The sequence below is a fragment of the Anser cygnoides genome, chromosome 8, assembly GCF_040182565.1.
Source record: "Anser cygnoides isolate HZ-2024a breed goose chromosome 8, Taihu_goose_T2T_genome, whole genome shotgun sequence".
In the NCBI taxonomy this organism is placed as follows: Eukaryota; Metazoa; Chordata; class Aves; order Anseriformes; family Anatidae; genus Anser; species Anser cygnoides.
The window spans coordinates 21348279-21373946 of NC_089880.1; the positions used below are offsets into that span (position 1 = coordinate 21348279).

General features: G+C 37.9%; 2 protein-coding genes and 1 long non-coding RNA gene across 8 annotated transcripts in view; 2 read left to right on the forward strand and 1 right to left on the reverse strand.

Annotated features, from left to right (window-relative positions):
* MIGA1 (mitoguardin 1) overlaps window positions 1–22298 on the reverse strand; it is a 46402-nt gene extending 24104 nt beyond the window's left edge. Inside the window, exons 1-7 of the mRNA XM_048059030.2 lie at window positions 22088–22298; window positions 21384–21557; window positions 18895–19072; window positions 18210–18346; window positions 16690–16816; window positions 16090–16226; window positions 15290–15413 (exon numbers count right to left, since the gene is read on the reverse strand). Of these exons, the coding sequence (XP_047914987.1) occupies window positions 15290–15413; window positions 16090–16226; window positions 16690–16816; window positions 18210–18346; window positions 18895–19072; window positions 21384–21482 (802 nt within the window). The 5' untranslated portion in view covers window positions 21483–21557; window positions 22088–22298. The remainder of the gene's footprint in view (window positions 1–15289; window positions 15414–16089; window positions 16227–16689; window positions 16817–18209; window positions 18347–18894; window positions 19073–21383; window positions 21558–22087) is intronic.
* Window positions 836–7213, forward strand: LOC106034029 (uncharacterized). 2 transcript variants are annotated; one of them, XR_001205759.3, is made up of 3 exons: window positions 836–930; window positions 4155–4275; window positions 7076–7213. It is a non-coding gene; the product is annotated as an uncharacterized lncRNA (long non-coding RNA). The 2 variants fall into 2 exon arrangements; XR_010833168.1 differs by having other exon boundaries at window positions 7073–7179.
* Window positions 22128–25668, forward strand: part of USP33 (ubiquitin specific peptidase 33) — a 36112-nt gene continuing 32571 nt past the window's right edge. Inside the window, exons 1-2 of one of the 5 annotated variants that reach the window (XM_067001411.1) lie at window positions 22424–22669; window positions 22902–23121. In XM_067001411.1, coding sequence (XP_066857512.1) covers window positions 23092–23121 — 30 coding nt within the window. In that variant the 5' untranslated portion in view covers window positions 22424–22669; window positions 22902–23091. Of the gene's footprint in view, window positions 22259–22423; window positions 22670–22901; window positions 23122–25668 lie in introns of those variants that run through there. The other 4 variants (XM_067001413.1, XM_067001412.1, XM_067001415.1 and 1 more) reach the window with 4 other exon arrangements.

Here is a 25668-nt window from a genome sequence, read left to right on the forward strand (position 1 = left end):
GCACAGAAGCATGAATTACTATCTAATTCAATTACAAGAGAACGTGTCACTGTCTTATAGCTAGGTCACAAGCAGCACTGTGTTTTGTCAACACTGCTGCTGAAGCATCCAAAAGCAGCTTCATTTACATTTATAAATAGTCATAACTCTGACAGTGTTGAGTGAATATTCTTTAAAAATTTGTCAGTCCTACTAAGTAGCTACTAATGTATTACATGAAGTCCTCCACCATGCACCTAGAAAGCACTGAATTTTACTTCAAGCCATGCTTATAAAAGTAAACCAACCTCAACCTTCAGATGGCACCTTCCGATGGCTGGGTCACTCAGCAAGCAGTTACAAAAGGCTAGCCAAGGATGGAGCAGGGTGACCACACCGACCACTCCCGATTTAACACTTACTGTTAAGTTACTCATTTACAATTCCCCAATAACGCAAATATCCAGATTTAAGAAAGTGCTTATAGCTGGGGGCATCTCAATTTATTGTATATAAACAAAGCTGTTATCGCCTCAAGCACAAAAACATATTTTAGCTTAGAGTCTTTTAAAAATATCTAACCAAATCTCGTACTCTCCCAGTCCGCCAGCATGCATCACCAGTAAAACATCTCATCATTCTTTGTCAGGACTGCTCTGATGTGAACCAAAATGCACTAAGCAAGAACTACTCAGGCATTTGTTTAAAGGGAAACAAATCCCGCTCCAGTGCTTTCTGACTGTCGGGCCTGACTGCCAGTACGTGCCCCCACCTCCAGCAGGCCCCGCTGCAAACACACCGCTTCTGCTCCCCAGCATTTCACTAGGAGCTCAGCTACCAGAGCAGTGGTTTAACGGAACGGAACAACCGGGGAACACAGAGCATGGGACAGCACTGAGTAGTCAGTTTTACCTTCCTCCTAGCACTCGTAGATCTTCACAGGCTTTTAAGGTAAGCTCTGGCTAAGCTAACTGCTGAGCCTTCCCATTATATCCTTCTTAACAAACGCTCCAGTAGTTTTCATGCAGAGAACAACTGCCTGGAAAAAGATGCAACTTGCTTAAAATAACCTTATCATCTTTAGGAGATTTTCCACATACTTTAATGGCAATTTCTGGGATGTTTGAAATAATATGGTTATTTTCAGACCTTCACAATACTGACTTTGTCCATAAAGTTATATTATCTGCTGACCACCACATGCTTAATGATGTATGAAACAGAACAACATGGCTGCTGCTCTCATATTTTCTAACTGTAAAATCAAGCACCTTGAGTGCTCTCATCCAGCGAAGGGAAACAGCACAAATAGACTACAATGATTACTAATGCACAAGCTAAGTAAACATCAAGTGTACCTTGGAAAAGAATGTTAGTATAATTTATTTCCTGTAGTCCATCAGACACAGATACATTAACAAGCTCAAGAGTATTAGATTCTTTCAAGATTTAAATCTGCTAAACAAGTCTTCCACAAATTCGATAACTGAACTGGAATAGTTCTGATGGTTGCCAGAAATATGATTTTGTTGCAAAGAATGTGACCTGTGAAAACTGCTTCTGAATCATTATGGCATGCTTTACTTTAAGACCCAAATTTCAAAATAGAAAGGCCTCAGCATTAGGAATTCTCCAATTCAAACCTCAAAGAAGAGGCAAGATAAATACTCTTGGTGCTAGATTATTCAAAACTGAATTTTAATAAAATACAGCAGCATCTAATGTGTAATTGATAATGTGAACTAATACATCATATGTGCTGACAGCTTCAATATCAGCTTAGCAAAAACAGAGTAAATATATGCCTATATTCACTTTCTTGGTTTCCTGCTCTGACTCTCTGCTTGATGTAGACATACGAATCTGACACAGATTTGAGATGTATATTATGTATAAACTACATGTCACTGTTAGGTTTCTCCCCATCATACAGGTTCTTATTTCTTTGAAAATGTAAACTTTGATTATTTGTAACTGCATATTATAGGTTTCAACATTTTTAATGGGTTACACTTTTCTGTAAATTCTTTTCTTTGCCATAAAGCTAAAAATCAATGCATCTGGATTAAATGCCTATTCTTTACACAACAATTTGATTTCTGACCACCCTCCTGTTTGGAAGTAATAATTTGGATAACAATCAGCCTCTGTACTTATATTTGATTAAAAAGAAAAGATTTGGCAATCAAGTTTGCTCAGCTGTCTAAGCTGTCTCAGAGTCTGTTTAGATGGATGTGCAACACACAGCTGTCACTTCATCCTTTTTATCAGAGTACTCTCTTCTCCTGTAGTTCGGAAAGCATAACATCTATCTCGGCCATAGCAAAGTCTAGCTTGAATTCACATGATGCTTATTTTAAAACGTAGGCTGTCCACTGGAGATTTATAGCACAGCACTGTGAAGACTGCCAGATGTCTTAGTCATCAGATTTGAACGTCACTGCCTTTTCTTAGTTCTTCACATCCTGAAAACAAGCACAACCTGCCACTATTTTTGCACATGCACTTTCTACTGACAATAGAATGGTCTGTTCAGTCACATACAGCGTGATAGCACATTAACTCTCTGTGAGGCAGAGCAAATTCAAAATGCAGTATCATATATAAAAGAAAAGGAAGTACAAGATTAATTTTGAGGCTTACACATCTGGAATTAGCTCCTTGAATATGTTTCCTACATCAGAGGCTTCCATAAGCAGGTTAAGTAGAAAAGTCTTCTCACAAGATTTGAGAGAGGAATCTCAAAGGTAAATGAACTTATCCCTTCGTCCTCTGTTCTAGCACACCTATGTTAATCTAATAAACACCAGTGAGCACTGATAGCAAGATATTTGGACAAGTTCATTACTTTTGGTACCCCTTGCTTCTTTCCAACACCATTTTGGCTTCCCCACAATGTTGCTCTTGGTAAGAAGAGGAGACAGTAGGAACAGTCAGCGAAAAAGTACAAAAATAGACAGCAACCGTTGCTCAGCACCTGAAACTTTTTGCTTTATGAAGTTCCTTAAGTAGTTATATATAAAAAAGGAAAGAATAAACAGTTTAGTAAGCTAGCATATGGACTACTTTGCTCAACATAGTACAAGAGTACAGGATCATCAAGCACATCCATGAATATCAGTTCTCTTTGAAGCAACGTTTTAAACACAGGATTACTGGAAAGGTTTTTTCTTTAGCCAGTGTTTTACGCTTCAGGGATGTTCACATTTCAAAGTAAGAGAGACAGACTGACAAAAGGAACCTACATATTCATTTGCTCTTGCGTTGCAAAAAAAGCGTACTGTGTAATGGTTGGTAATAAACTATTTTAAAAGAATGAAACACTCTACTCCTGAAAAACAGTTATGTTAATATGCACGTCATGCAGCCTGCAGGCATGAAGACAGTGATAAGAAAGATAGGTAGGTACCTTTTTATCTCAGGAATTAATAGGAAGATAGAAAGACAGAACCAACTATTCAACCATTGACACTCAGCAAACTAAGTGTTAATCAGAAGATGTAAATATATATACATTTTTTGATTTGGACTAAATACCCACATTCTGTATTCAAAATGGAGATTGTAATAGATTTGACACAGGCAAACTCTGCAGGGACAGCAGAGTAATCCTAGTTGTCACTTGAATTTCAGGGCAGAACAGTCTTACAGTATTCTGCAGACTCCAGAGAGGCCACTCTGGAATGTGACCGGCTTCTGCAAACCCAGCTGCACACAGCATACACTTTAGGAATCCAAATTCGTAAGAAACATGCACAACTTTAAACAATAAGACATAAAGAATATCTTAAGTGCCCTACTGATGGGGGCCTGCTTGCCTTCCACTTGTCCTTGACAGTAGGAAAGAATGAGACAAGGATCCTTAAAAGTTAGTTCTGAATGGAGTTTTTCTCTGAGCTTTTGGTTTACTAAATAACACTGTTTACCAAACTTCACTTGAAAAAAAACAAACCAAGATTACTAAATGCATTTGTAACAACATATTAACACCTGAATTATAATTAACAATAAATGCAATCAGACTTCGCAATTTAGTTTGACACTGATTAGCAGCTACTCCAGCAAATGTAAAGTCAAGCTATTAGTTAACCATGGTTAAAGTAAGATAAAGCAAGGAATATATGTAATTTGGGCTATCTGGAAATATTTAAATGTTTGCCTTTAAATATTTGCAGGCATTTCTACACATAGAGCAAGGGCAGCTTTAAATAGCAGTAGAGAATAAAGCCTCGTGTGATCGGCATGTGCTCTTGAATCAGATACTCTACAGCACTTTGCTACAAACAGGATTATTAGGTAAGGTGGGACGGAGCATACAGACCAGATATCGCAGAAAGAATGAGAAAACTGACAATATTTTTTTTAATTTAGATTGAACCATCAAAAAAGAAAATAAAACAACTTCAACTTATTTTTAATAAGTTTTTGTAACTGACTGCATAAATATATGGATGAGAGAAAACCAATACACAAACAACAAATTTTACTCTCTCTGTTATTGTTCACAGCACCTTTTGCTCTAACTTTCCAGAAAAATACATTTAGTCCAACATATAGGTTCAACTTTGAGAAGTTGGAAAGCTAAAACAAAACCTGAAAAAAATGGAAAGATATAAAAAGGCCTTTAGGACAGGAAAGACTTACACAAGCGACTTATGCCTTCCAGAGTAAACAATTGGATAAAGCCTATATGAAGCCAAACTATATCACCAGTAAATAGCTGTAGCGATGGTGTATGGAAAGCACTAAATATCAAACTGAGTAAACAGCAATTATTGAAGACTGGTACGTGGATACCCTACAACCATTTATGCCGGGCTGATGGGTAGGGGCCTCTGACTTAAATGGCAGCACAATTTAAACACAGTAGGCATATCACTTAAGAAATACAGTTGGCTTTCTCATGTGTGCAAACATGACACTGCTTTCATTCTAAACCCTTGAAAATAAATAGCAGACAAAAGCTGATTTACTTTACTGTCAGTTGAGCTATTGAATTAATAAAGGAACTATAGTGCAGCAAACTAAATTTACTGACTTTATGTGACTCTGTCAATATTTCATCTTGATATTGTGCTCAAAAGCAATCACAAGAAGATGAAATGTAGTTCCTGCATTTTCAAGATTAAGCTAACGTATGAAACCTTTTTAACTCTGAACTATCATTCTGTCTCTGTCTCTCCCACCACATTCTCCTCCTTTCATTTTGCCCAAGAATATTCTAAGAAAGGCTTGTCTGAAACAGAGTTTAATGTAACAATAAATTGTTTTTAGTAGAAGTTCTAAAACAGGAATTAGGCCTATGGGCCAAAACATGTTCTTGATCATCAGTTTATATAACCTCACACTGTGATACCCCAGCCAGAAAAACAAACACTTATCCCACCCTCGCAACTTGCCATCTGTCTGGTATGAGTTTTCCTGCCTCTGGAACATTTATACTCAGAATGTATATAAACACATAGAAATTAAGTGTATATACATCCTTTTTAGTAAGAAAAGGAATTTGTAAACTCTAACTTGTTAAGATATACTACAAGAATGTGCCAGAGGATTTTTTATTTTAAGGAAAAAGCAACTTCCTGCCTTTGGAAGGAATATATACCACTTTTCAAAAGTGTTAAAAGTTAAGTTACTAAATCAAACCCTGACATGGGGGAAAATGATCACTTCCCCTTACACAAAAAGGAGGTAAATATGTGTTAAAAGGTTAAAATGGTTAAAACAAGCACAGAGAAACTATTGATTAGAACTAAACACTAGAATGGTCAACAAATAAAATGCGAAAGAAACACACAACAAATAAGCACATTGCAGTTAATGAGTTCTTGAACAAGATCAAGTATGAAATTGATGAACTACTAATTGTTGTTTGCAACTTTTCACAAAAACTAATGAAAAAAGAAAGCCGCTTAATATAAACCTTTAATAAGAGCTCTACTGTTGATCAAACTATAGATGGCAGATATGACTCCTGTACCAAACAACGGATGAATATAAAGAATTATGATATACTGGGGATTGTCAATGTAACTTGAGAGGAGGAAAATCATGCCCTGCATCTTTTAAGACTTTTCTGAAGTAATCAATTAGCACATGGGGAAAAAGTGATTTCATTAACAGCAAACGAACGTACAAGAACAACCTTAGCTACATGAAGGCAACAATGGAATTTGTATTAGAAATGGATCATAAAAATGAAGCATGTAAGTGATTGTCCTTTGGTTATCTGGTAGAAAATACAACCAGAATGCTGAAAACTATCAGGAAATAAGAAGTATTATGTCACTACAAACCCCTATTTTGCCTGCATCACATGAACTCTATATAATAAATTCTGGCCAGGGTATTCAGAAAAAGTATACAGTGAGCTTGGAAATCTATACAGAGAGCTAGCCAGTATAAACACAAGTACACAATGGTTTTCACACAAGGAGATGTAAGGGACTTTGGCTTAACTAAAACGAGAAGCAATAAAATCAGACAATCGGGAAGATTTTGTGTATGCACAAAAAGGTTGAAAAGGGAAGAGGGAAAGGAGCATATTGAGAGACTTAGTAAATTTTAAACAGCAAGAAGAAAGATTTATTACATCTCATCTCATAGTAGTGCCTGTGGTTCTTACTATCTGGATTTTTTTTCCTCATTATTTTTAAATGATTAAGATGTGGTAAGTCCTACCTACAAGACATGTAAGCTGAAAGCATAAAAAGGACTGAAAAGGACAAACAGAGGTCCGATTCAAAAAGAGATGGTCAGATGTAAATTTGGCTATGGAAGTCCGTAGCAGTAGTCTGGACACCAAGAGTTGTGCTAAACAAGATTCTTTTATATATTGAGACTTCTTAAACTCCTTTCAGATCTATTGCCAACCACTATTGAAAATAGAACATTGGGCTACCTATAATGTGACCTGTTCACCCGTTTTGATGCTCTAGTTTGAATTTTTCCTTACAATTTCATAATATTTTCCTTATAAGTGCCAAACAGCACTTGTAAGTGCCCAACAGCAAATAGTTGTAAAAAAAAAACAATGTTCCATGCTATTTATTCACATCAAGCAATATTTATACATTTCTTTAATTTGTTTCAGCAGATTTGGGGTTTTAATTCAAATTTCGTTTATGAGTGGATGAAGATCCCTGCCCTGCCCTGAACCAGCTTTTAATTTCTGATATTCTTCTGTATATAACATCAACCTATTTCTGTCTAACATTAAGAAAACTAGATCATTGCTTAATATGAATAAAGGCCAGTCAGTCATGATTGATTTGTATGGTCTGCTCTTCCTTCAAAATGAAGGGAAACACCAAATAACATCTAAGAAAATTTTAAAAGTAATAGTTTGTTTCAATATATTTAAAAACATTTTGGACAGCTAATCTAATATTTGTTTTGAGGATTACTTTAATAAGCAGCATAGTGTAATTTATTACAAGCAGATTCACACTAAGTTCTGAATGAAAATTTAAGGTTACAAATGATGAAGCACTGAAATGAAACTGTCTTGTGTGACATTCTTAAAAAAATAATTTGGTGTTCACACTCCTTTTTTGATAAAGTTCTAAAAATTAATACTCTAGAAGTGCAAAAAAAATCCCTCAATGTGTAATATTATCTTAATGTAAACCAGTAGTTTATTATTTCAGACACCCTTCGAAAGTTAACTTACTTAAAAAGTGTTTGTAACCCTAAATAGGCTTTTAAAGTAGAGTTAGTCATGTGTGTTTGCTGTTACGGGGTAAATGATAAACACACAGACAATACAGCATGGGTTAACCAGTCCTATCTGCATAGTATTATAAGGCCCTAACTGCATGAACTATTGTATAAGTGCTCCTTACTTCTGTACGGCACTGTCACAGCTTCATTAGATTTCACCCCTTTTATCAGGGATCTCAAGTTGATGGGCAGAGGAAACAAAAAGGAAAAAAAGTGGGCAAAAGCAATTAGAGTTTGCCTGAGTAACTGTAAGGAGGCAGAAAGCTCACATTAAGATGAGACCTTGGGAAAGAAACGAGTGCAGCTGCTCACATAAGGAATGAGCAGAAACAGTTGAGAAATTGTAGGCAGATTTTGTATTCAGAGGACTGAAAAGAGAAACACTGGACTGGCTAACGGAGCAGAGCTCGGGGATTTAAATCAGGTAGGTGAATTGTGGCTCAGTTATAAATAGCTTTTTGAGCTAAAAGGAGGAAAAGCTTGCATTTTGCTTGAAGAGAAACTCCTGAATGGAACGGAATGCTCTGGTCACAAAAAAAAAAATAATGTTTTTTTACTTTTTTCTTTTTTTAAGTAAGAATCATCTTTTCTCTTTTAAGTCTGTTTGAGAGAAGCAAGTTTTAAATGGACAAGGTAAGGCACGAGAACACAGCAGGAGTCACGAAGTGAGAGAGATGAGGGCTTCAACGGGAGTTTTGGTGTGAACAGAAAGAAAGCAGGCTTCAGAGATGCCATTTGCAGAAAAGCAGCAAGGTGTATAATTAGCCTGCCTGGTCTGATCTGGAGAGCATAGCTGGGGGGCAAGTGGTAACACAGGTCTGAAACAGACATTTTCTGATTTTACTGAAGCGTTTTCAGAAATTTCCAGCCATGTTACCCCTGGCTAACATACAAGAAATGACCTCCAGTGCTGGCTCAGTGTATGGTAAAAAAGATTATCTTGAGCCACTGCTGAAAAGATTTCAGCTAATCTGTTTTACCATGCAATGAAACAGCAGCTGAGCTTCAGCTTTTAAGATAAGTACAAGCATAAGCTCCAGGTTATCAAATACCAGCACAAAGATACAGATTATCAACCTCTAACCTTTTTTTAGTACTGTTAACTTCACTGTGGGTCCATGAAAAACTATTTTGTGTTTTTAGCGTGATATTGCTAAAAATTAACAGAGTGTTGCTGAGAGAGCCAAACATTACAATCCTTCGGTACACGTAATGTTTGCAGAAATATTTGTTTACAGCTTTAAATTGAACTTCCAACTACCAATCTTACAGTTTACAATCTCATGGTCCTGTGTTTAGGTGCTTTCTGGCAAAGAATTTTGCTGAATGCTATTCAAAATGAAAGTGTTATTACTATCAGACAAATATGTCTTCAGAGTAAATCTGAAATATTATTGATAGATGAAGACATCGTATCCAATTCAAATATTTGCCATTTCAATACCTATTGTGCAACAGAAATGAGGACTTGCAGCAATACAAGAGATCTCACAGGAAAATGCAGCAAGCTTCAACAGTTACTGAACTTCCACAAATTATAATTACTAAATTATATTCAAAAACTTTAAAAAAAAATGGAATAACTTTTCTGGGCTGTTGCTTAGACTTAGCAATATTGTTTTCTTTCCCTTATAAGAACATTTCTTGGGATGAAGACTTCTCCATACAAAGAAAAACCTAACGTTTTCTTTTGTTTCAGTTTCAAATGCCCATGTCCCATGTTTGTTTCAACCACTAAAAAATGTTTTTTTCTCCAAGAAATGAAGAAATCATTTAATGTAAATTTATTTTCAGAGAACACAAAGCAAGTAAAAGTGTTCAAACCATGATTAAAAAGTTTAACTACTTTGAACTTTATTTATGGTATGTACTACTAGACAGCACAACTAAATCAATTATTACAAATTGCTCACCTCCTAAGTGGTGCCTGTCTGAGAATTAGAAATATTTCTTGCACATAAACTAAAACATAATACTCTCAATACATTTTTTTCCATTAAGGCTTTATAGGAAGGAAAAAAAAATACAGCCCCTAGATATCCACCCCTGGGCAGCAAAATACGATATATTTAATCAACACAGACTTCTATAAAAATGATCTTTGCATAAGCAATGAAGGTATTGAAAGATTTTTGCTAGTTTGTTTTAAGGGCAGCTGGAAAAAAGGTTTCTAATATGTAAATAAGTTCTCCAAAGCGTTTTGTCACTAGGTTAAAGGCTGTGCTCATTCTCTCCTAAATGCCAGGCATATCTCTGAGCGTGAGGAGAAAATTAAAAAAAGAAACAGACGTACCTACCATCCAACAACACAGACCTCCATGAGAGATCTTTACTGCAGTAACTCAAGAAATTTATTTGTTGTAAATGGTATAGCAATTTTTTCCTTTAAAAAAATGTAATTAATGCATAGGTTTTAATATTATCAAAAAGTTTAGGGGCCACATTATACAAGTCACCATTAGCTTGATTGTCAGCATTCCTTTTTACAGTAGAAATCTAAATAAGAATTTCAAGAATTAAGAATTCAGTACTGACAAGGAGCACGATATGAGATATGAGATTTTTAACCTCTGACCTGCAGTTCTGCTTGTAAGTAAAGCTATTGTTTCTCTCATAACTCTGCATTCCTCCTAAGTTAGTTCAACTAACGTTTCAGCCTCCTAGAAAAGATCTAAAAAGCGAGTACTTTCTTCAAGAACAGACTACAGAGAGTATTGGAAGCCTTTATCCCTCTGCCCCTTCACGTTTACCACTCAGAAATAACAAGCTGAATATTTTGTTTCACAGTTTTCTGCCAATTGCCTTCTTCCTGATTCAGTGTAGCTTATGCCTGCCTGCCTCAGGAAAGCCTGTTTCTAGGCTTCCCAGGCCCAGGTTTCACAGTCCTAAGATCAGCACAAAACCAACAACAGTTTAGCCCTATATATTCATTTTAATTTTATGTCCAGAAATACTTCTGCTTTAGAAATTGTATTTTAGCGTGCTGGCTCCTATGATAATTCATAGAAATTCTAAGTCCAGTGGAGAAGTCAACCACAGTGAACATAATTGTGTTCCATTACTTTATCTTTTTTAAATGTAAACCTTTTCCAGGGATGTATTCATTTATAACTCAAGAGTATATTACAGAGTTGAAAGAGATGATTTGCAATTAACAACAAAAACAACCACCACCAGGCACAATTCTACCCACAGAAAGAAGAGATTTATGCAGCAGTACAGAACCCACAGGTGTAAAGTTGAATATTTAGAAATATTGGGAAGAGAAAAAATACATAATTTACACACATTTAGAAAGAAAATCATTTGGAGGTGGTAATTCACACGAAAAGAATCAAAAGGCAATTAGACTACAGCATGCAACCACTTCAAGTGATGATTGCCTACTCTGACAAGTCATCTTTTACCTGTCACAGCAGCCAGAGAAGAAGCATTTCAGCCACATCATGAAAGAGACTAGTTGCAGTGATGAGCTATTGTATTCTAACAGTATCCCAGGTAACTTATTCCTGACTCTCCCACGTAACACATTACCAATAACTTCCTCCAGAAGACTATTTCTCAAAGCACGTTGGCAAATTCGTCATGCCAACCAACTTCAACTAGTAAATGGGATCACAAAGAGAAAAGCAAGTTTGTGGTAGGCCAAGCGTTAGCAGTATGACCCTGCCCTGCAGCACCCCCCCTCAGTCTCCCACAGTGTCATGTGTTGATGCTATGCAGAACGACACAGGCAACGGGGGCCTTGGGAGATTGGTACAGCTCACGTACTGCCAAAGTATCTGGCTAGGAAAGCAAGGACCACAAAATTTAATCCCATTTATCACATTTTTTTACAAGAATATCAAATCAACGGCACTACTATGAACTTACTTTGATTAGACAGAGAAAATTATGACTTGGGAAGAATCCCATATAAAAATGTTGGGAAGGAGCAACATCTATGATGAGCAGTCAAGTAAGGGACAGGAGTGGTTTCAAGAGTCCCAGAGGTTTGGCAAAATATTTTACAGAGAAAAGTGAAGATGAGAAATCAATGGAAATTTTTACCTTTGAAAGTTTCCTTCCTGATCAAATTCAGAGCTCATTAGAATTGTGGGTTTCAGAATGAGAAATGCTAGTTAGACATTTTGTAGCAAATCTTTTGGTAATGCTTGATAGCATCAATCCAACTGTCAGAGCCCTGTCTCCCGCTGTGGTTAATCACAAGTGCTTCAGATGGAGAAAATGGAAGAAAAATCCACAAAATACATCTAGGCAGGGGAAGGGGGGAGGGAGGAAAGGCGAGGATGAGAACAAAACAAAACAAAGCAAAGCATTTTTCTGATTACCATTACCTATTATGGAGAACAAAGGCTTTTTCTTGTTCACCCAAAGGCCCATGAAAGAAGAAAATTAGTAGTGGTAATAGTAGATGCTTAAATGCCAGAAAGACTACAATGACCATCTAGCCCTACATCAAACCCTTTCTCTCAATGGGAAATAAGAATATCCCTCAAAACAGCACAAAAAAAATAGAAAACTTTATCTAGAAAACTTTATCTAAAACTCTAGTTTTAGACTCTCAAACGTGTTTGTTGTGGAGAAAATTACTTCAGAACTTAATTTGTTTCAGTTGAACAAGCAGAAACTGGATCTGGTTATGACTTCGACAACCAGGTCTAAAAATTCCCCAGCAGGATATAACTTTTCCATGTGTAAGTAGCTATTCAGAACAAGTAAGTCACCTCTCAGTACCTTCTTCAATAAAGAGCTGGACATATGCAACTTAAGCTGCTTATTAGTTTGTTCTTCCAAAGCATGGATCATTTTTCTGGCTTGTTTTGAGCTAATATTTCCATATCTTCTGAAACAGAGACAACATTACTGGACACTGTATTCTAAAACCATAAAAACCAAGATCATATTTCTGCAAATATCCTGATACTGTCCTTTTCACATAGCCAAAGATTAGCAATGTGGTTCTTTTTCTACTGCACTGTACTGAGAACGTATATTGACTGTGATGAATAACTATCCTAAGGGATTCCAAGAATGCTTCTTTATTATATTTAAATCTCCCATCTCTATGTGCAATCCATAGTTGCCTGTATTCAAATGCAATTGCAATCATTTAAAAGAAATAATTCAAATCAATATTACCTACCCTTACTTTTCACTATCCAATTCTTTTAATGCCCCAAATGATCATTTCTAAGCAGCTTCAAGCCCTATGAACAACTTTATTGGCTACATAGCTGATAAAACTAGTATTTGACTGCAAATCACCCCTAGAACACTTTTCTAGGAACATTTCCCTTAACAGCGGGCAGAGCATCAACAAACGTTCAAGTCAGTGAGCTAGTTTTTATCATCTAATGTCTGCTATATCAATTCTCAAAATTGCAGATCTCTCAGAAAACCGACAGTCCAAGAAAAACTAGTTCCAAAAAAACCATACCAACTGACACTAATTACGGCTTTTAGCTTATCAGCTGGGGTAACAGAACTATATGAATTAGCAATAGCATTATTTTACAGGCATGACACTTAATTCATGATTTGCACTTAAAAAAAAAAAAATTTTTAACTCAATAGGCAATTTCCCAATCATTTGAAACATTTTTCACTTTCTAAGACTAGTGAAGAGTGAGTGACAGATTAGGGTGATTCCTTTACCCATCTTCTTTCAGAATTTTCAGATATGAATTGTCCAGGACTACCAATCCCGATGTAGCACATGCTGCCTCTTACACCACAAATGATACACATTCTTATCAGTGTCAAAGATGTATATGCATTCTTGCCTCATTTTAAATACAGAGCAGAGACACCTTCAATTCTGTTCCTGTTGAGAACTGCCATTTGCATTCTGCGGTATAATGTTCTTTGTAAAGAACACTGTACTATCTTTCTTTCTTTTGGCCACTGGCATTTCATAATTTTCTTGGACCTGCTTGTTATGGTGGCTCTTGAACCTTCCGTTCCTGTTGTTGTTTACACGTGCATGCACATGCATACACACACACACTCAAAAAGGAAGTCAGAAAAAAGCAATCAACAATTAGTACACTTCCTAAAAGAGTAATACAAAGCTTTAAACAGAAGTGAAATAAAATGAGTATTAATATATATTTACATATACATTTCATGGTAATACAGGAAAGTCTGTTGAGAGCACCTTTCATTTTCTTTTGCTAGGTTACCAAATACAAATAAAAGGAAAAATAAAGCCATAACAGAGCCTCTAGGATTCTCCCAAACATACTTTTCTATTTCTTCTCTAAAAAGTTACCAAAAAAGTGGTGATCTCAAAAATATCCTACTTCAAACATTCACACATTATACCTAGTAGTTATATCCTACAGGAACATAAATTACCTAAGAAACTGTGAGGGAATAAATGTTTCTGTATCAAACAAATACTGAACAAAACCATCCTTTGTATTAAATCAAGTGCCACCATGTTTGAGATGATGGTTGTCTGTTTATGTTCCAGAATATTCTGAAAAAAGCGATGCATTCTCTAATATACTACTTGCCGTTCGAGACATGAATTCAAGATGATGAAAAAGCCCCAAATCCTGATCAGTGAAGCACTGCTCACTAAACTAGTTCTTTATTTGTTTTCCCCGCACACCTGGGACAGCACAAATACAATTCATAACAAAGTAACTGTGAGCATCTACTCAACAGATCACGAATGATTTCTACAAGTAATATTTAAAGAGAACTCAATTTTCAGAACATTCTTGCTAAACAAGAATCAAATTATCACATCTAAAAAAAATTATATATCAATTTAAAATACTTCCAGGGAAACAAAAATAAAAATAAATCAATAACTAAACACAGAGACCTTTGAATACCATTTTATTAATTTTGCCTGAAGACAGAAACTACAAATAAGCTACAAATAATGGATATACACTGCAACTTTATTTAGGGCTTATGGTTTCAGACACTAAAATTAAAACAACCAAACATTTTTCTACTTTAAGAATTAAGTTGTCAGGTGTACACAGACATGTCAGAAAGCTAGTTCTGACCTAAATTTAATTCTCACCGTACTCAGAGCTGTATTTAGAAGTTTCAGGACAACACAAGGGCTAACAGATGAGAGTACTGCCACCTTGTGCCAGCCAAGCTGAAGCCTAACAAACGAGACTAGAAACTAATTGCAGAACATGCTCTGCCTTTAAAGTCTGACAGTTATTTGAGATCAGATGCTTCATATGGAATTATGAAAGGGTGCAGTAGTATTAGATTTGAAAATTTGAAAAGACATATGAAGCCTTCTTTTTAAATTCTCTAATACGTCCATGCTATAAAAGGGAGTAATATGTTCTTAGTAAATAAATATTTAAATACTTGAGTCAAGATAAACTTTAGGAAGTTGAGAAGAATTCTGGAAATTTTGATATATACTGACAGTCCACATGAGAAAAAAAAAATCCTCTCAGTCCCTTCTTAGTTAAAATACAAATACTACATCAAACTTCACATAACAGTGTAAAAAAATGAAACTCTGCTCAGCGGATATTTCCATGAACTCCCTCCACAAGGGGCACTATTACAAGTAATAAAAATGTAAAATAGTAGTACTCACCAATATCATTAGCTACAGAAGCAGGATCTGAGGTCCCAAGGGTGGCCTCAAACTCCTCCTGAAGACGATAAGCTCGCTGAAGCAGGGATTCAAGCTTATGAATGAATTCAGCACTGATGATATCCTGCAAGAAGAATGACATTAGAATATTTGCTATTTGTTTACAGTCTATATTCTTAGAGTTTTACAAACAAATCTTATTAAGCCTTCAAAGGGCTCATTGTATCGCATTAATTTTCAACAAACAGCACAAAGACTCTGTCAGATGAAAACTTCAACATCCAGAATACACGCACTTTTCTAAACATATACATTTTATTTAACACAATAAAAACTTATTAAACTAAACTTAAAAATACTTTAAAATTATGTGTGATGTTTACTGCACTAGAAACAATGAAAACTGTGCAGGTGTATGTTTATCTCAAAATATTTCATCATTTAGTTCATGAGAACAAAGGGATACAAATAGAGTTCAAGCACATTATTTGTGAATACTCATAAACTTATCATCTTTCCCAAGACCTGTATCTAAGCAGATATCCTCTCACAGCTGTAAAAGGAAGGCATGACCCAAGGGATTTTGTGCAGAGAACTGGTTAGAGAAATGCTTGGTAGCTTTGTAATAGTAATACCATCCAGATGTAAACACGGATGCAGCTGCAATTGACAGAAAGTCACACCCAAACTAACTAACAACAACAAAAAAGTCCTTTAAATGCACTGTAGAAGTTTAAAATATTAATTTAACAAAATGTAGTGAATTTTCAGGGCAGCATCAGTAGGTTAAATATACTCACTTCTACACTTTCTTCTGCAATTGCATCCCCTGCTCCCAGCTTGATGGAACTACAACTTGCTTCATCTTCAACTTGTCTGTTACGGAAAGTTAGTGCCTGCTCCCATCGACGTAGTGCTTCTTCAAAAAGCTCCATACCTAGGGTAGATCAGAAAAACCTTCACTCAATCAAACACACAGCTTCCATATGTATTTTAGGCTCACAGAAAACTATGTAGATAACATGCATAATTACAGCAGAACTGTAATTTTTAAAAATAGCAATTCCCAGTCTAAAAAGAAAAACAAAAACAGATGACATCTGCCTTTTTAAGATAAGTAAATTCACAAAGCAACAAGGACAGTAGTATTTTTTCCTATTTACTTCTAAAAACAATTCTATAGTTTACTACTACAAATACAGGGATCACAACTATATATTTTTCAAAACCTAACACTAGATTAAGCAAGCTTTCAATATTTTATGGAAGTCTTCTTGGACACAAGCTCACAAGACACTGTAGAAAAAATACCACAGTATTGCACAAGCGTCACTTTGCCATAAAACCAAGAAATTTACTTTCATTGCTATTAGATATTGAATGTTCTTATCATAACCTACCCATCAAATACAAATTTTCAGGTGTGGTCACTGGAATATTGACAAGTTTAATATCATCTTCGTCTGCTTTATCCCAGGAGTTAGAATTGGCACAAGCACAACTGTGACAAGAGGTGGCACTCTGAACCTAAAAAATAAATACATTTTGAAGTGTTGTTATACAGAGTATCCTTAAAACTACATTCCTCCAGAGTACATTATGGTCCAAGTTATCTATCTAGTCTTATCTACAAATTACCATTTAAAAGACTTTAGAAAAAGCATAATTATTTTCAGATTAAGCATAATGTATTGTTTCCTTTGTTATTAATGCTAGGGTGTTGTTTGCCAATATTTTGAAAGTCGTTATTGCTCCTTTCTTAAAATAACAAAGTAATTAGTGATTTTCAATATTGTTTTCCAAGTAACATTTGACTGCAGATTATAATAAAAGTTTTAAAAATGAAACTTGTTGTGTAGACTGACGTAAACAGGGTCTGTTACATGACCTGCAGGTGCCTCTCTGAAAGTAAGGGAAGCAGACATAGATGTACAAAAACATACAAAGATGTCCAGACTGTTTTAAGCCCACCAAGACCTATAAAACAATATATGGCCACTTCCCTCCTCCTAGTTGAGGATAACTGAAGAGGCTTCAGCTTTCAGGTGAGAAGCATGCGTAAACATGATTGTTAATCTTTAAAACCAACCCATTTCCTAAGAAAAACATTAAAGAAATTATGTTGCATTAAACTTCTCATCCTGTAAATAGTTCCTCAGTAGAGGTGCTGATCACCAGAACAGAGATCACATGCAACCTAAAGGACCCGCATTATAGCATCTGCATGTATCAGTGGAGCAGAAGGAATGTTCATTTATTTCAGTACTCTGACCAGAGGATCAGTGGAGCTTAACTCTTTTCTTCTCTTTCTGTCCTCTCAGACTTAAGCCATGTTGCTCCAGATTGCAAGTCTAGGAGCAGCTGATCTGATACGAAAGGTCTTGCTACCTCTTCTCCACTGAGGTTTTGCTTTTACCCTTGTGTCAATTCTAGTGTTCAGAGATTGAATGCAACTCACTAACCTAAGATGATAAGAAATCATCAATTTTTAAGTGATTTTCCTGCCAAGTCAGTAAGCTGACTCACTAAATGGTCTAAAATGCAACAGAGCAGTATATATAGAGGCCAGGAATGCATAACTGAGTGCAGGATACAAGGGGAATCCTGCTTTCAGCAGCACTAAATTGTATAGATTTGGCTCATTCTACTGCACACATCTGCATCCTTATGAAGTTGTTAGACATAAGACAGGAAGAGTCAGAGGCAGTAGACACAGAATCGGTAAGAACAACAAAAAATATTTTTAGTATGTAGAAAGTACAATAGCCTTCTCCACATACAGGTCATCTTCTGTGCAGTCAGTATCTCTAGCCTTCTTAGGCTGTGTAGCTTATTCAGGAAAGTTGTTTCAGGTCAGTGAAACCATTAGGTGCACATCCAAGGCAAGTTAACATACACTGAAAAGCCTTAAATCACTTACCGAGACCAGACTCTGAACTGAGCCAGAGTATTTACTGAAAAGTCCTCCATTTGCATAGATACAAGACTGTGATCCTTTTTCCTTGGCAGAGCTCAGAGAAAGAGTCAAGTTTTGTCGGCTACTGGAACAACTTGAACCTAACAGATACACTCATTTTAAAGATTCTACAAAACTGAAAACATTGTATCTTGTGTTAACAAGAACTAGCAAGAACCGTGTCTAATCTTTTCAATAAAATCCAGTTTGGAAGCAAACAATTATTGTCTCATTTACACTTCCACATTAGAAATTATGAATTAGAACAGTCAATATCCATACAGTAAGTATGCATATTAAGCAGTATTATTTTCCCATCCTATAAAGTTTAAATTTGCTTTTCTCAGTTTTGTGGCGATACATCCACAAGAACTGCAAACCCAATTGTTAATATACTGCTGATAAAAAGATTTTTAGTCCAAATGCACAGTTAAAACATTAGCTTTAAGAAGACCAGCTAAATTATAAAATACTGTAACTTCTCCCTACTTTGCACAATTTCTACTTTAACAATTAAAACCTGATCAGCATTAAAGGAAAATGATTTATTTTACTATTGCATACTGTTAAATACACACACACCCTCACATCCCCTTGCTTCCCCTTCAAGACAGACAAACCAAAAAACCTTTGGGGTTCCTCCACATACCTTTTTCTGATGCAGCTGCTTTGGTACATTCTAATAGTAGATGGCCTGGTTCCCATTGTGACACTTGCTTGTTTTTTCTTCCACGTCTTCTTTTAAAATGGTGGGCCAGAAAAATAACAGATATTGCACTCACTGCTGTGACTGTGAACAACTTCTTTAACCCAGGAGAAAGTTTAATCTGAAAATACAAGAGTGTGACTTCACTGGAGATACATACTCCTTAACTTTCACCTTTCCACTTATCCTCCTTTTGGCGTCTTCAGCACAGGCTGAAGGAAGGAGCTAAGAGATTCAGCTCTCACATAGCTTGAGAAATAAATCAAATCTAACTAAGGACATAGCCTAATTGCTTCTCAAAGTTTGTGATGGTCAGGTGAGAAAGCTTACAAAGGGGTTGGTAGGGCAACATCAGTGGCTGCACTGAGAGTCATACTCCAACACCAAGAACTATAAGACATATTGCAAATCCATGAACTACGGGGTTCGAAACAAATAACTTTCATGCTTCTTTTTTCTTTCTTTTTAATGCCAGGACAATGCAGGGCTTCAATTAGTTCTTTAACAGACCGAAAAAACCCGAAACTCAGCCTTCACAGCTAGATTGTTTTCTTGCACTGTGAAAGAACGGAGGATGCAAAAGCTAACATATGCATTGTTTCAATCTGGGAACATGTACTTAAACAAATTTGCCTAAAATGGGTTTTGTTTATTTTTATGATTTATTTTGAACATAAGTAATTTCTAGATTTATATGTTTAAATTTAGCAAATAAGAACCACATATTCAAGCAACTGGAATTAAACCCACTAACAAAGCTTAGGAAGTTCAAAGTGACCAGACTTTAAAAGAAATAAAAGAAAAGATCCACTTAACTAGAAAATACTGCCCACATCCAAAGAATCTTTAAGAAATCTATGCTAGTTGAGAAGGCATGACTTCTGGGGGGGGAAGATCTGCAGCCCCTGAGGCCAATACAGTAATACAGTGTTTCTGTAATGCCTCCTCATATGAGAAAGGAACTGGCCAGAGTATCACTGCACTCTGGCAGGCCATGGTTTGCTGTGCAGTTGGTTAGTGCTATCAGTAGAGCTGTGCAATTTCAAGAAGCATTGAAAGTTTCTTTGATAGCTTCATTGAGTTTGCTATCAACTAGTCAAATACCTTTGACTTGAGAACTCTAAGATAAAGAACTTAAAGGTACTGTATCTTGACTGAGGCCAAGAACCTAGCAGTATATTCTGCAAGCTAAAGTAAATCCCTGAAACAGCACAAAGGTGTATTTGCAGGCGACTACTGGATTTAACAGAAAAGAGTAACAATCAAATAACTAAAATTGAAAATTTATCTCTAGCATTAAATTCTGTAAGGTTCAAAAAAAAAACCTAAGATTTTTTAGAAATTTGTCTATGCCTACAAGTATGATCATAAGTAAAGAAAAATTAAAACCTCTACGAAGAAGAAAGTTAATTGTTGCACACAGTATTTAACAAGGATATCAATATGTTGCAACATTAAAAAGAAATCCTTTATCTTGCAGTGAGACTTTTAAAGTATTGTAAACAGAAAAAACGTGAAAATAAACTGATGCACCTAAGAATATCTCATTCTGGTCTCAAACACATTAACACTTTGAAAAGTATTTATATGCAAATTTGAAGAAGACATTTGCTTCCATTTACAAACAACTAATTCAATAAAGATAAAATACAGTTGTATTAAGGATATGAGTTTTCAAAGCGAAGCTTTATTAATAACTGTTAATATATAACTTTGAAAAAAACCTTATCAACACTGCTAACTACAAACATTTTTTTTCTTGTTATCCTTGTCAATAATTTGCCATATGGGAGAGGAATTTGCCAATAGGGAGGGGAAAAAAAAAAAAAAAAGCAGTTTTGAGCCATGTTTTGTATAGCCAAGTAGAGATTCCCCCCATTCTGTGTATTACTGAAACAGAATCTGGTTCACTGTTCAAAAAATTTATTATCTGAGACACATGACTGCAGCCTTAGTGTTTTCTGAAGTAATTCAGACATATTTAGCTCTACCACTTATCACTCATGTAGTTACAGGCAACACAATTACAGCAACTCTTCCCCGCCTTTGTCATGACAGCGCTCTAGGGAAGAATCTTGCAATTCCCCGCAGACAGGGAGTGTCAGCATCACAATACTTACAGCTTTCCAGCCTGACAAGTAATAACATACTCTTCAGCCAGATTTGACTGCTATCCACATTGCTATTTATATAGTGAAAACTGACCTACAATATCAACAAAATAAATCAACATATGATGTTGATATATGATAATGAACTATCAACACAAAGAGAAACACTTCTAGCTTGCAGCTCCAAATAAAAAATCAAGACATTCCTTACAAATTTAGATCATATTAAGCTCTGGGAAAAAAAAAAAAAAAAAGAACAACATTACAATTAACTTTAAAAGTATATCACAAGTTGCAATATTCAGATAACATATATATTACCTGTATAAAAGAATAATACCAGGAAAGGGGAAGATGAAATGCCCGAAAAGCTACTGTCTTCAGAGAAAACCGTGCCTCAGTAACAGCTTCTTCTGACATGGCTCCTTCTCTCCCATAACCTCATTCAGTGGAACTATCTTGAAAACATGAGTCCCAGATGGCCTCTGGAATGGGCTGTCAAATGAAGGATACATACTCAATTATGTAATACAAGGCGAAGATGGCTTTCTTCTACAGGCTTGAAACCCTTACGTAACAGGTAGATGACCTGTTTGATTGATGTTTGTGACCAGAGATGAGATTTGCGCTTAATGAGAAGACAGCAAATGTGCTGGCTCAGCTTAGGCCTCACTCATCCCAACTGCCCTGTGTGAAGACCCGCGTGTGTCTAACGGATCTACAGAGCACTCGGTCTGCTTTCACTAGCTGACAGCTCACTTCTCACATCCGATAAATCACACACAAAACAACTCTGAGGTTAAACCTTCAGCCGGGGCCCGGCCTCGCGGGGGCAGCGGACCGCGCCCCGCCGCAGCCTCCTCCCGGAGCTCCGTGCCGAGCTCTCCCCCGGGTCGGGGACCGAGGACCAGCGCTGCCCGAGCTCCCGCACCCCTGGGGCTGAGGCAGCCTCGGCTCGGCTCGCCCGGGGGCTGGATCCCACGCCCCGCCGCCCCCCGTTAGCTGCCCCCGCCATCCGCCGTTACCTGCCGGGCACCGGGGCGGGCACCGCGGGCAGCAGGCACGGCCCCTCACGGGCGGCTCCCTCCCCGCCCCGGCTGCCGCTAGGAGACGGACGGGGATCCGCTTCCGGGCCAGCGAGGAGCCGCTGCGGGGTGCCAGGAGGCGGCGGCTGCTGCCCGATGAGGCGAGGCGAGGTGAGGCACGCCGCTCCGTCAGCAGCCCGCAGCCACCATCTTCCCGCGGGGCAGCCCCCCGCGGCAGGCGGCCGGGCAAGGCGGGGCGAGACTCTGCGACCGCCATCTTGGTGTGGGGCGGCGCTCACGTGAGCGGCGCGGAGGCCCCGCGCGGCCATCTTTGTGCGGGGCGCGGCCGGGGGTGCCGCAGCCGCGGCCGGTGGGCACCCGGCCGGTGAGGGGAGAGGGGGGGGAGAGAGAGGTGGCGCCGCGGGCTGGCTGCGCCCGTTCTCCGCCGGGGCTCCCGGGCGGGAGGGGAGCGGTCCTCGCGCTGTCCTCCTGGGCTGGGCTCCGTTCTGCCCTCAGCGTGAGCCGCAGGGCTCGGCGCGGCCCGGCTGAGCTGCGGGCTCCGAGCGCGGCCGCGTCCTGCCGGTGAGGAGGAGGAGGGGAAGGAGAAGGGGGAGGAAGGCGGCTGGGGGGGGGGGACACGACAGGAGGGTGGCGGCCGATAGCAAGGTCCGGGGGGGCTCGGTGCGGCCGGGGCGGGGCCGTGGGTTGGGGGCTGTGTGGGTTGGGGGCTGTGGCCGTGACCTGCCCGGCCCTAAGGGGAGGGTCGAGTCCAGCTCCGGGAACGTCTTCTGAAGTGGCGGCGGTGGCACTGTAGGTAGGAGGAGGTTCCCAGGGGCCCTGGTTTCTCCGCGAATTGCTGGTACTGCCGTGAGGCTGTCTGCGCGGATCGATCGTCGCGGCCGAGGGATGGATCAGGGGGAAGAAGCCCGGTGTGACGCCCAGGGGAAAATCGCCGTGGGCTTCTCCTTCCTGACTGCAGGCCTGGGCTAAGGAAGTCTCCTTAGATGCGTAAAGGACACCTGATGGGTTACAAGGTCAGACGTAGTGCTGTGGAAGGAAGAAGTGAACAGGCAGTCGATGTGCCCTAGAGGCAACATAAAATAAAAGCTGTCTGACCCTGTAAGCGGACAGGCTCTCAACTCAAGCGTTTTCCTAAGGTCTGCTTAGGAAGCAATACTTAATAAGAGGGGGAAAATCTAATGGAATTGACTTAATAACATTGCTTCTTGCTTGGGTAGATAGTTCTTGTTGCCTAAATACAAGGACGAAGTAGAAAACACCCACTGGGTAATAGAGTATAAAGGAACTTGGTGTGTGAAGCTCGGGTTAGTCTTCCCTTTGATCTTGGCACAGAAGGACTGTTCTCAAGTTTGGTAATGGTAAATAAGAAATTGATTCACAGACATAGTTACTGTGAAGTGATATTGGCAAAGAACTCTTTAGAAAGTAGATAGAAAAGCATGTACCTTAATAATTTGAATACATACATCAAAAGCAATGGCTTCACTGGACGTGTGTAGTTTGCAGTGAACTCTGCTGTTTTTTCTGAAGTTATCATATCTATATGATAACTAACTATGATAATTAATTACTGGAAGCTCCAAAGCTCTTTACGATTTTAAGTAATTAAACATTCAAGTACAAAGTTCTATGTCATTCTTTTTTATTGTTGTTGAGAAAGAAAATAAATGTGATTGTTTCAGTGCACCACTAGCAAAATAATTGTGAATGCAAATGAGAACACTGAGCTTAGTGCTCACTGGTTACATATGCTGTTATTCAGAGCTGTACAGTCAAAATAATAAAAGCCTGTAATGAAGATACAATTACTGCTTCAGGCAACTGTTGTCTTCAGAATAGCTGCTTTATTCTTAAAATCTTCCACCAATGGTCCGTAATTGAATTCTAGTTTTGTATTTACAAATGTTAGAATTTGCATTGTATTTAACTGGAGTTTTATATAAGTTTAGTTTTTTATAATTATTTTTTGATCTCTAAGTAGTTCATTTAGACCTGTTCATTGGGCAAGTATTCAGGTGTGTGGGAGCAACCCTGTAAAATGATCTGATAAAATGCCTCCCTATTTAGGGACATCAGCGGAATACAGATATATATTTGTTTATTTCAACATCTGTTGAAATGTTAACTTCTATGATTAGGTTGATGGAAACATTAATTTCAGCTTCAATGCCAAAAAATTTTGAGAGAATTTAAAATCTGCTGTGTTTGTTGAGGAAATATTAAGCTCCCAGCGTGAGCCTATGAAAAGCTTTCAAGGTTACTTAAACTCTTAGCAATTGGGATATTTCTGTGTGTACGATGGGCCTTTTGTGATAGGCACCACACACGTCTTATGATGGTGTGGAAGTCTGATGCATAATGAACAGTGCACTGGTCATGGTGCTTTAATATATTGTTCGTACTTCTCTTGTCGCTCACATGAGCCAATTTTTTCATAGTGAATGCAAAGTATGAAGGGGGGGAAGATATATTTTTTGTATGTCTCACGCTGCATGTGGTAAACAAAAACCTCATTCTTTTGAACATTAAATGATTCAGTTCATGGAATGATGCAGTATGATACTGTATGATGGACTGAGAAGAGGTGGACTGAAACAAACCTTTCAATGGAATGATGGAGACCTAGGAACAGACTTCAAAGTTCCCTCCCAAATGTATGGAAAGTATTTAATAAGTTTATTGCTTCTTATGTGAAGAAGCAACTTTCAAATGAGGTCAAAGCAATGCAGAATTTGTGGAAAAGCAGCTGTGATGAGATGCGTTAGTTAGAGGGAAATAGGTAATCTTCGGATTAATTAAGAAGTGGTGAAATGGAGGGAGGGCAGCGAGTGAGGGAGGGGCTGCCTAGGGATTGCTAGTGCTTTGAGAGATGAAGAGTGAATTGTGGTTTGGAATTCAGTTGTACAGTTTAAGGTTTAGGTGGAAAATTTTCCTCTACAGTGCCTTACGCAGTTGCTACAGCATGGAAGGCAGGTGCGGGTGGAAGAAGTTTGACAGCAGAAGCTGAAAGCCCATTCATTCTGCTGTGCCCATATGATGTCACGTACAGAAGCTGTAACATGCACTAGAGTTCTGCTAGGGACGCTCTCCACATGGACAGCAATGGGAAACATGTCCATAGGGACATGTGTGTCAATGTGCTTTGGTCTTTCGGATGATTATTGTTAGAAGAGGCATGCAGATGCAGACTGCACCAAGAAGCAATCTGGAGTGAGCAGAACTCATGAATTTGTTTGTTTGTGTTGGTTTTGCAGTTCCAGTTGTGAGAAATAGCTTTTAAAAATCTGGTAGTATGTGGTGAAATTTATCTTTCGTTCATTGCTTTATATTACTTGGGATAATTCATTCAGAAATTTATTTCCATAAAGTAATTAAAGCTTTCCTAAGCCATTATACCAGTCTTTCTAAAGCATCGGTGTTAAATCAGCATTAATCACACTGAGATCTTTTAAGATAGGGCTTTAATCAAAACTCACTTGTCCATTTTAATGTTTTACAGATGTTGCAAAATGTGCGAGACGAAATGCGCGTTTGTTTCTGTTCTGGAAAGGAACTTTACA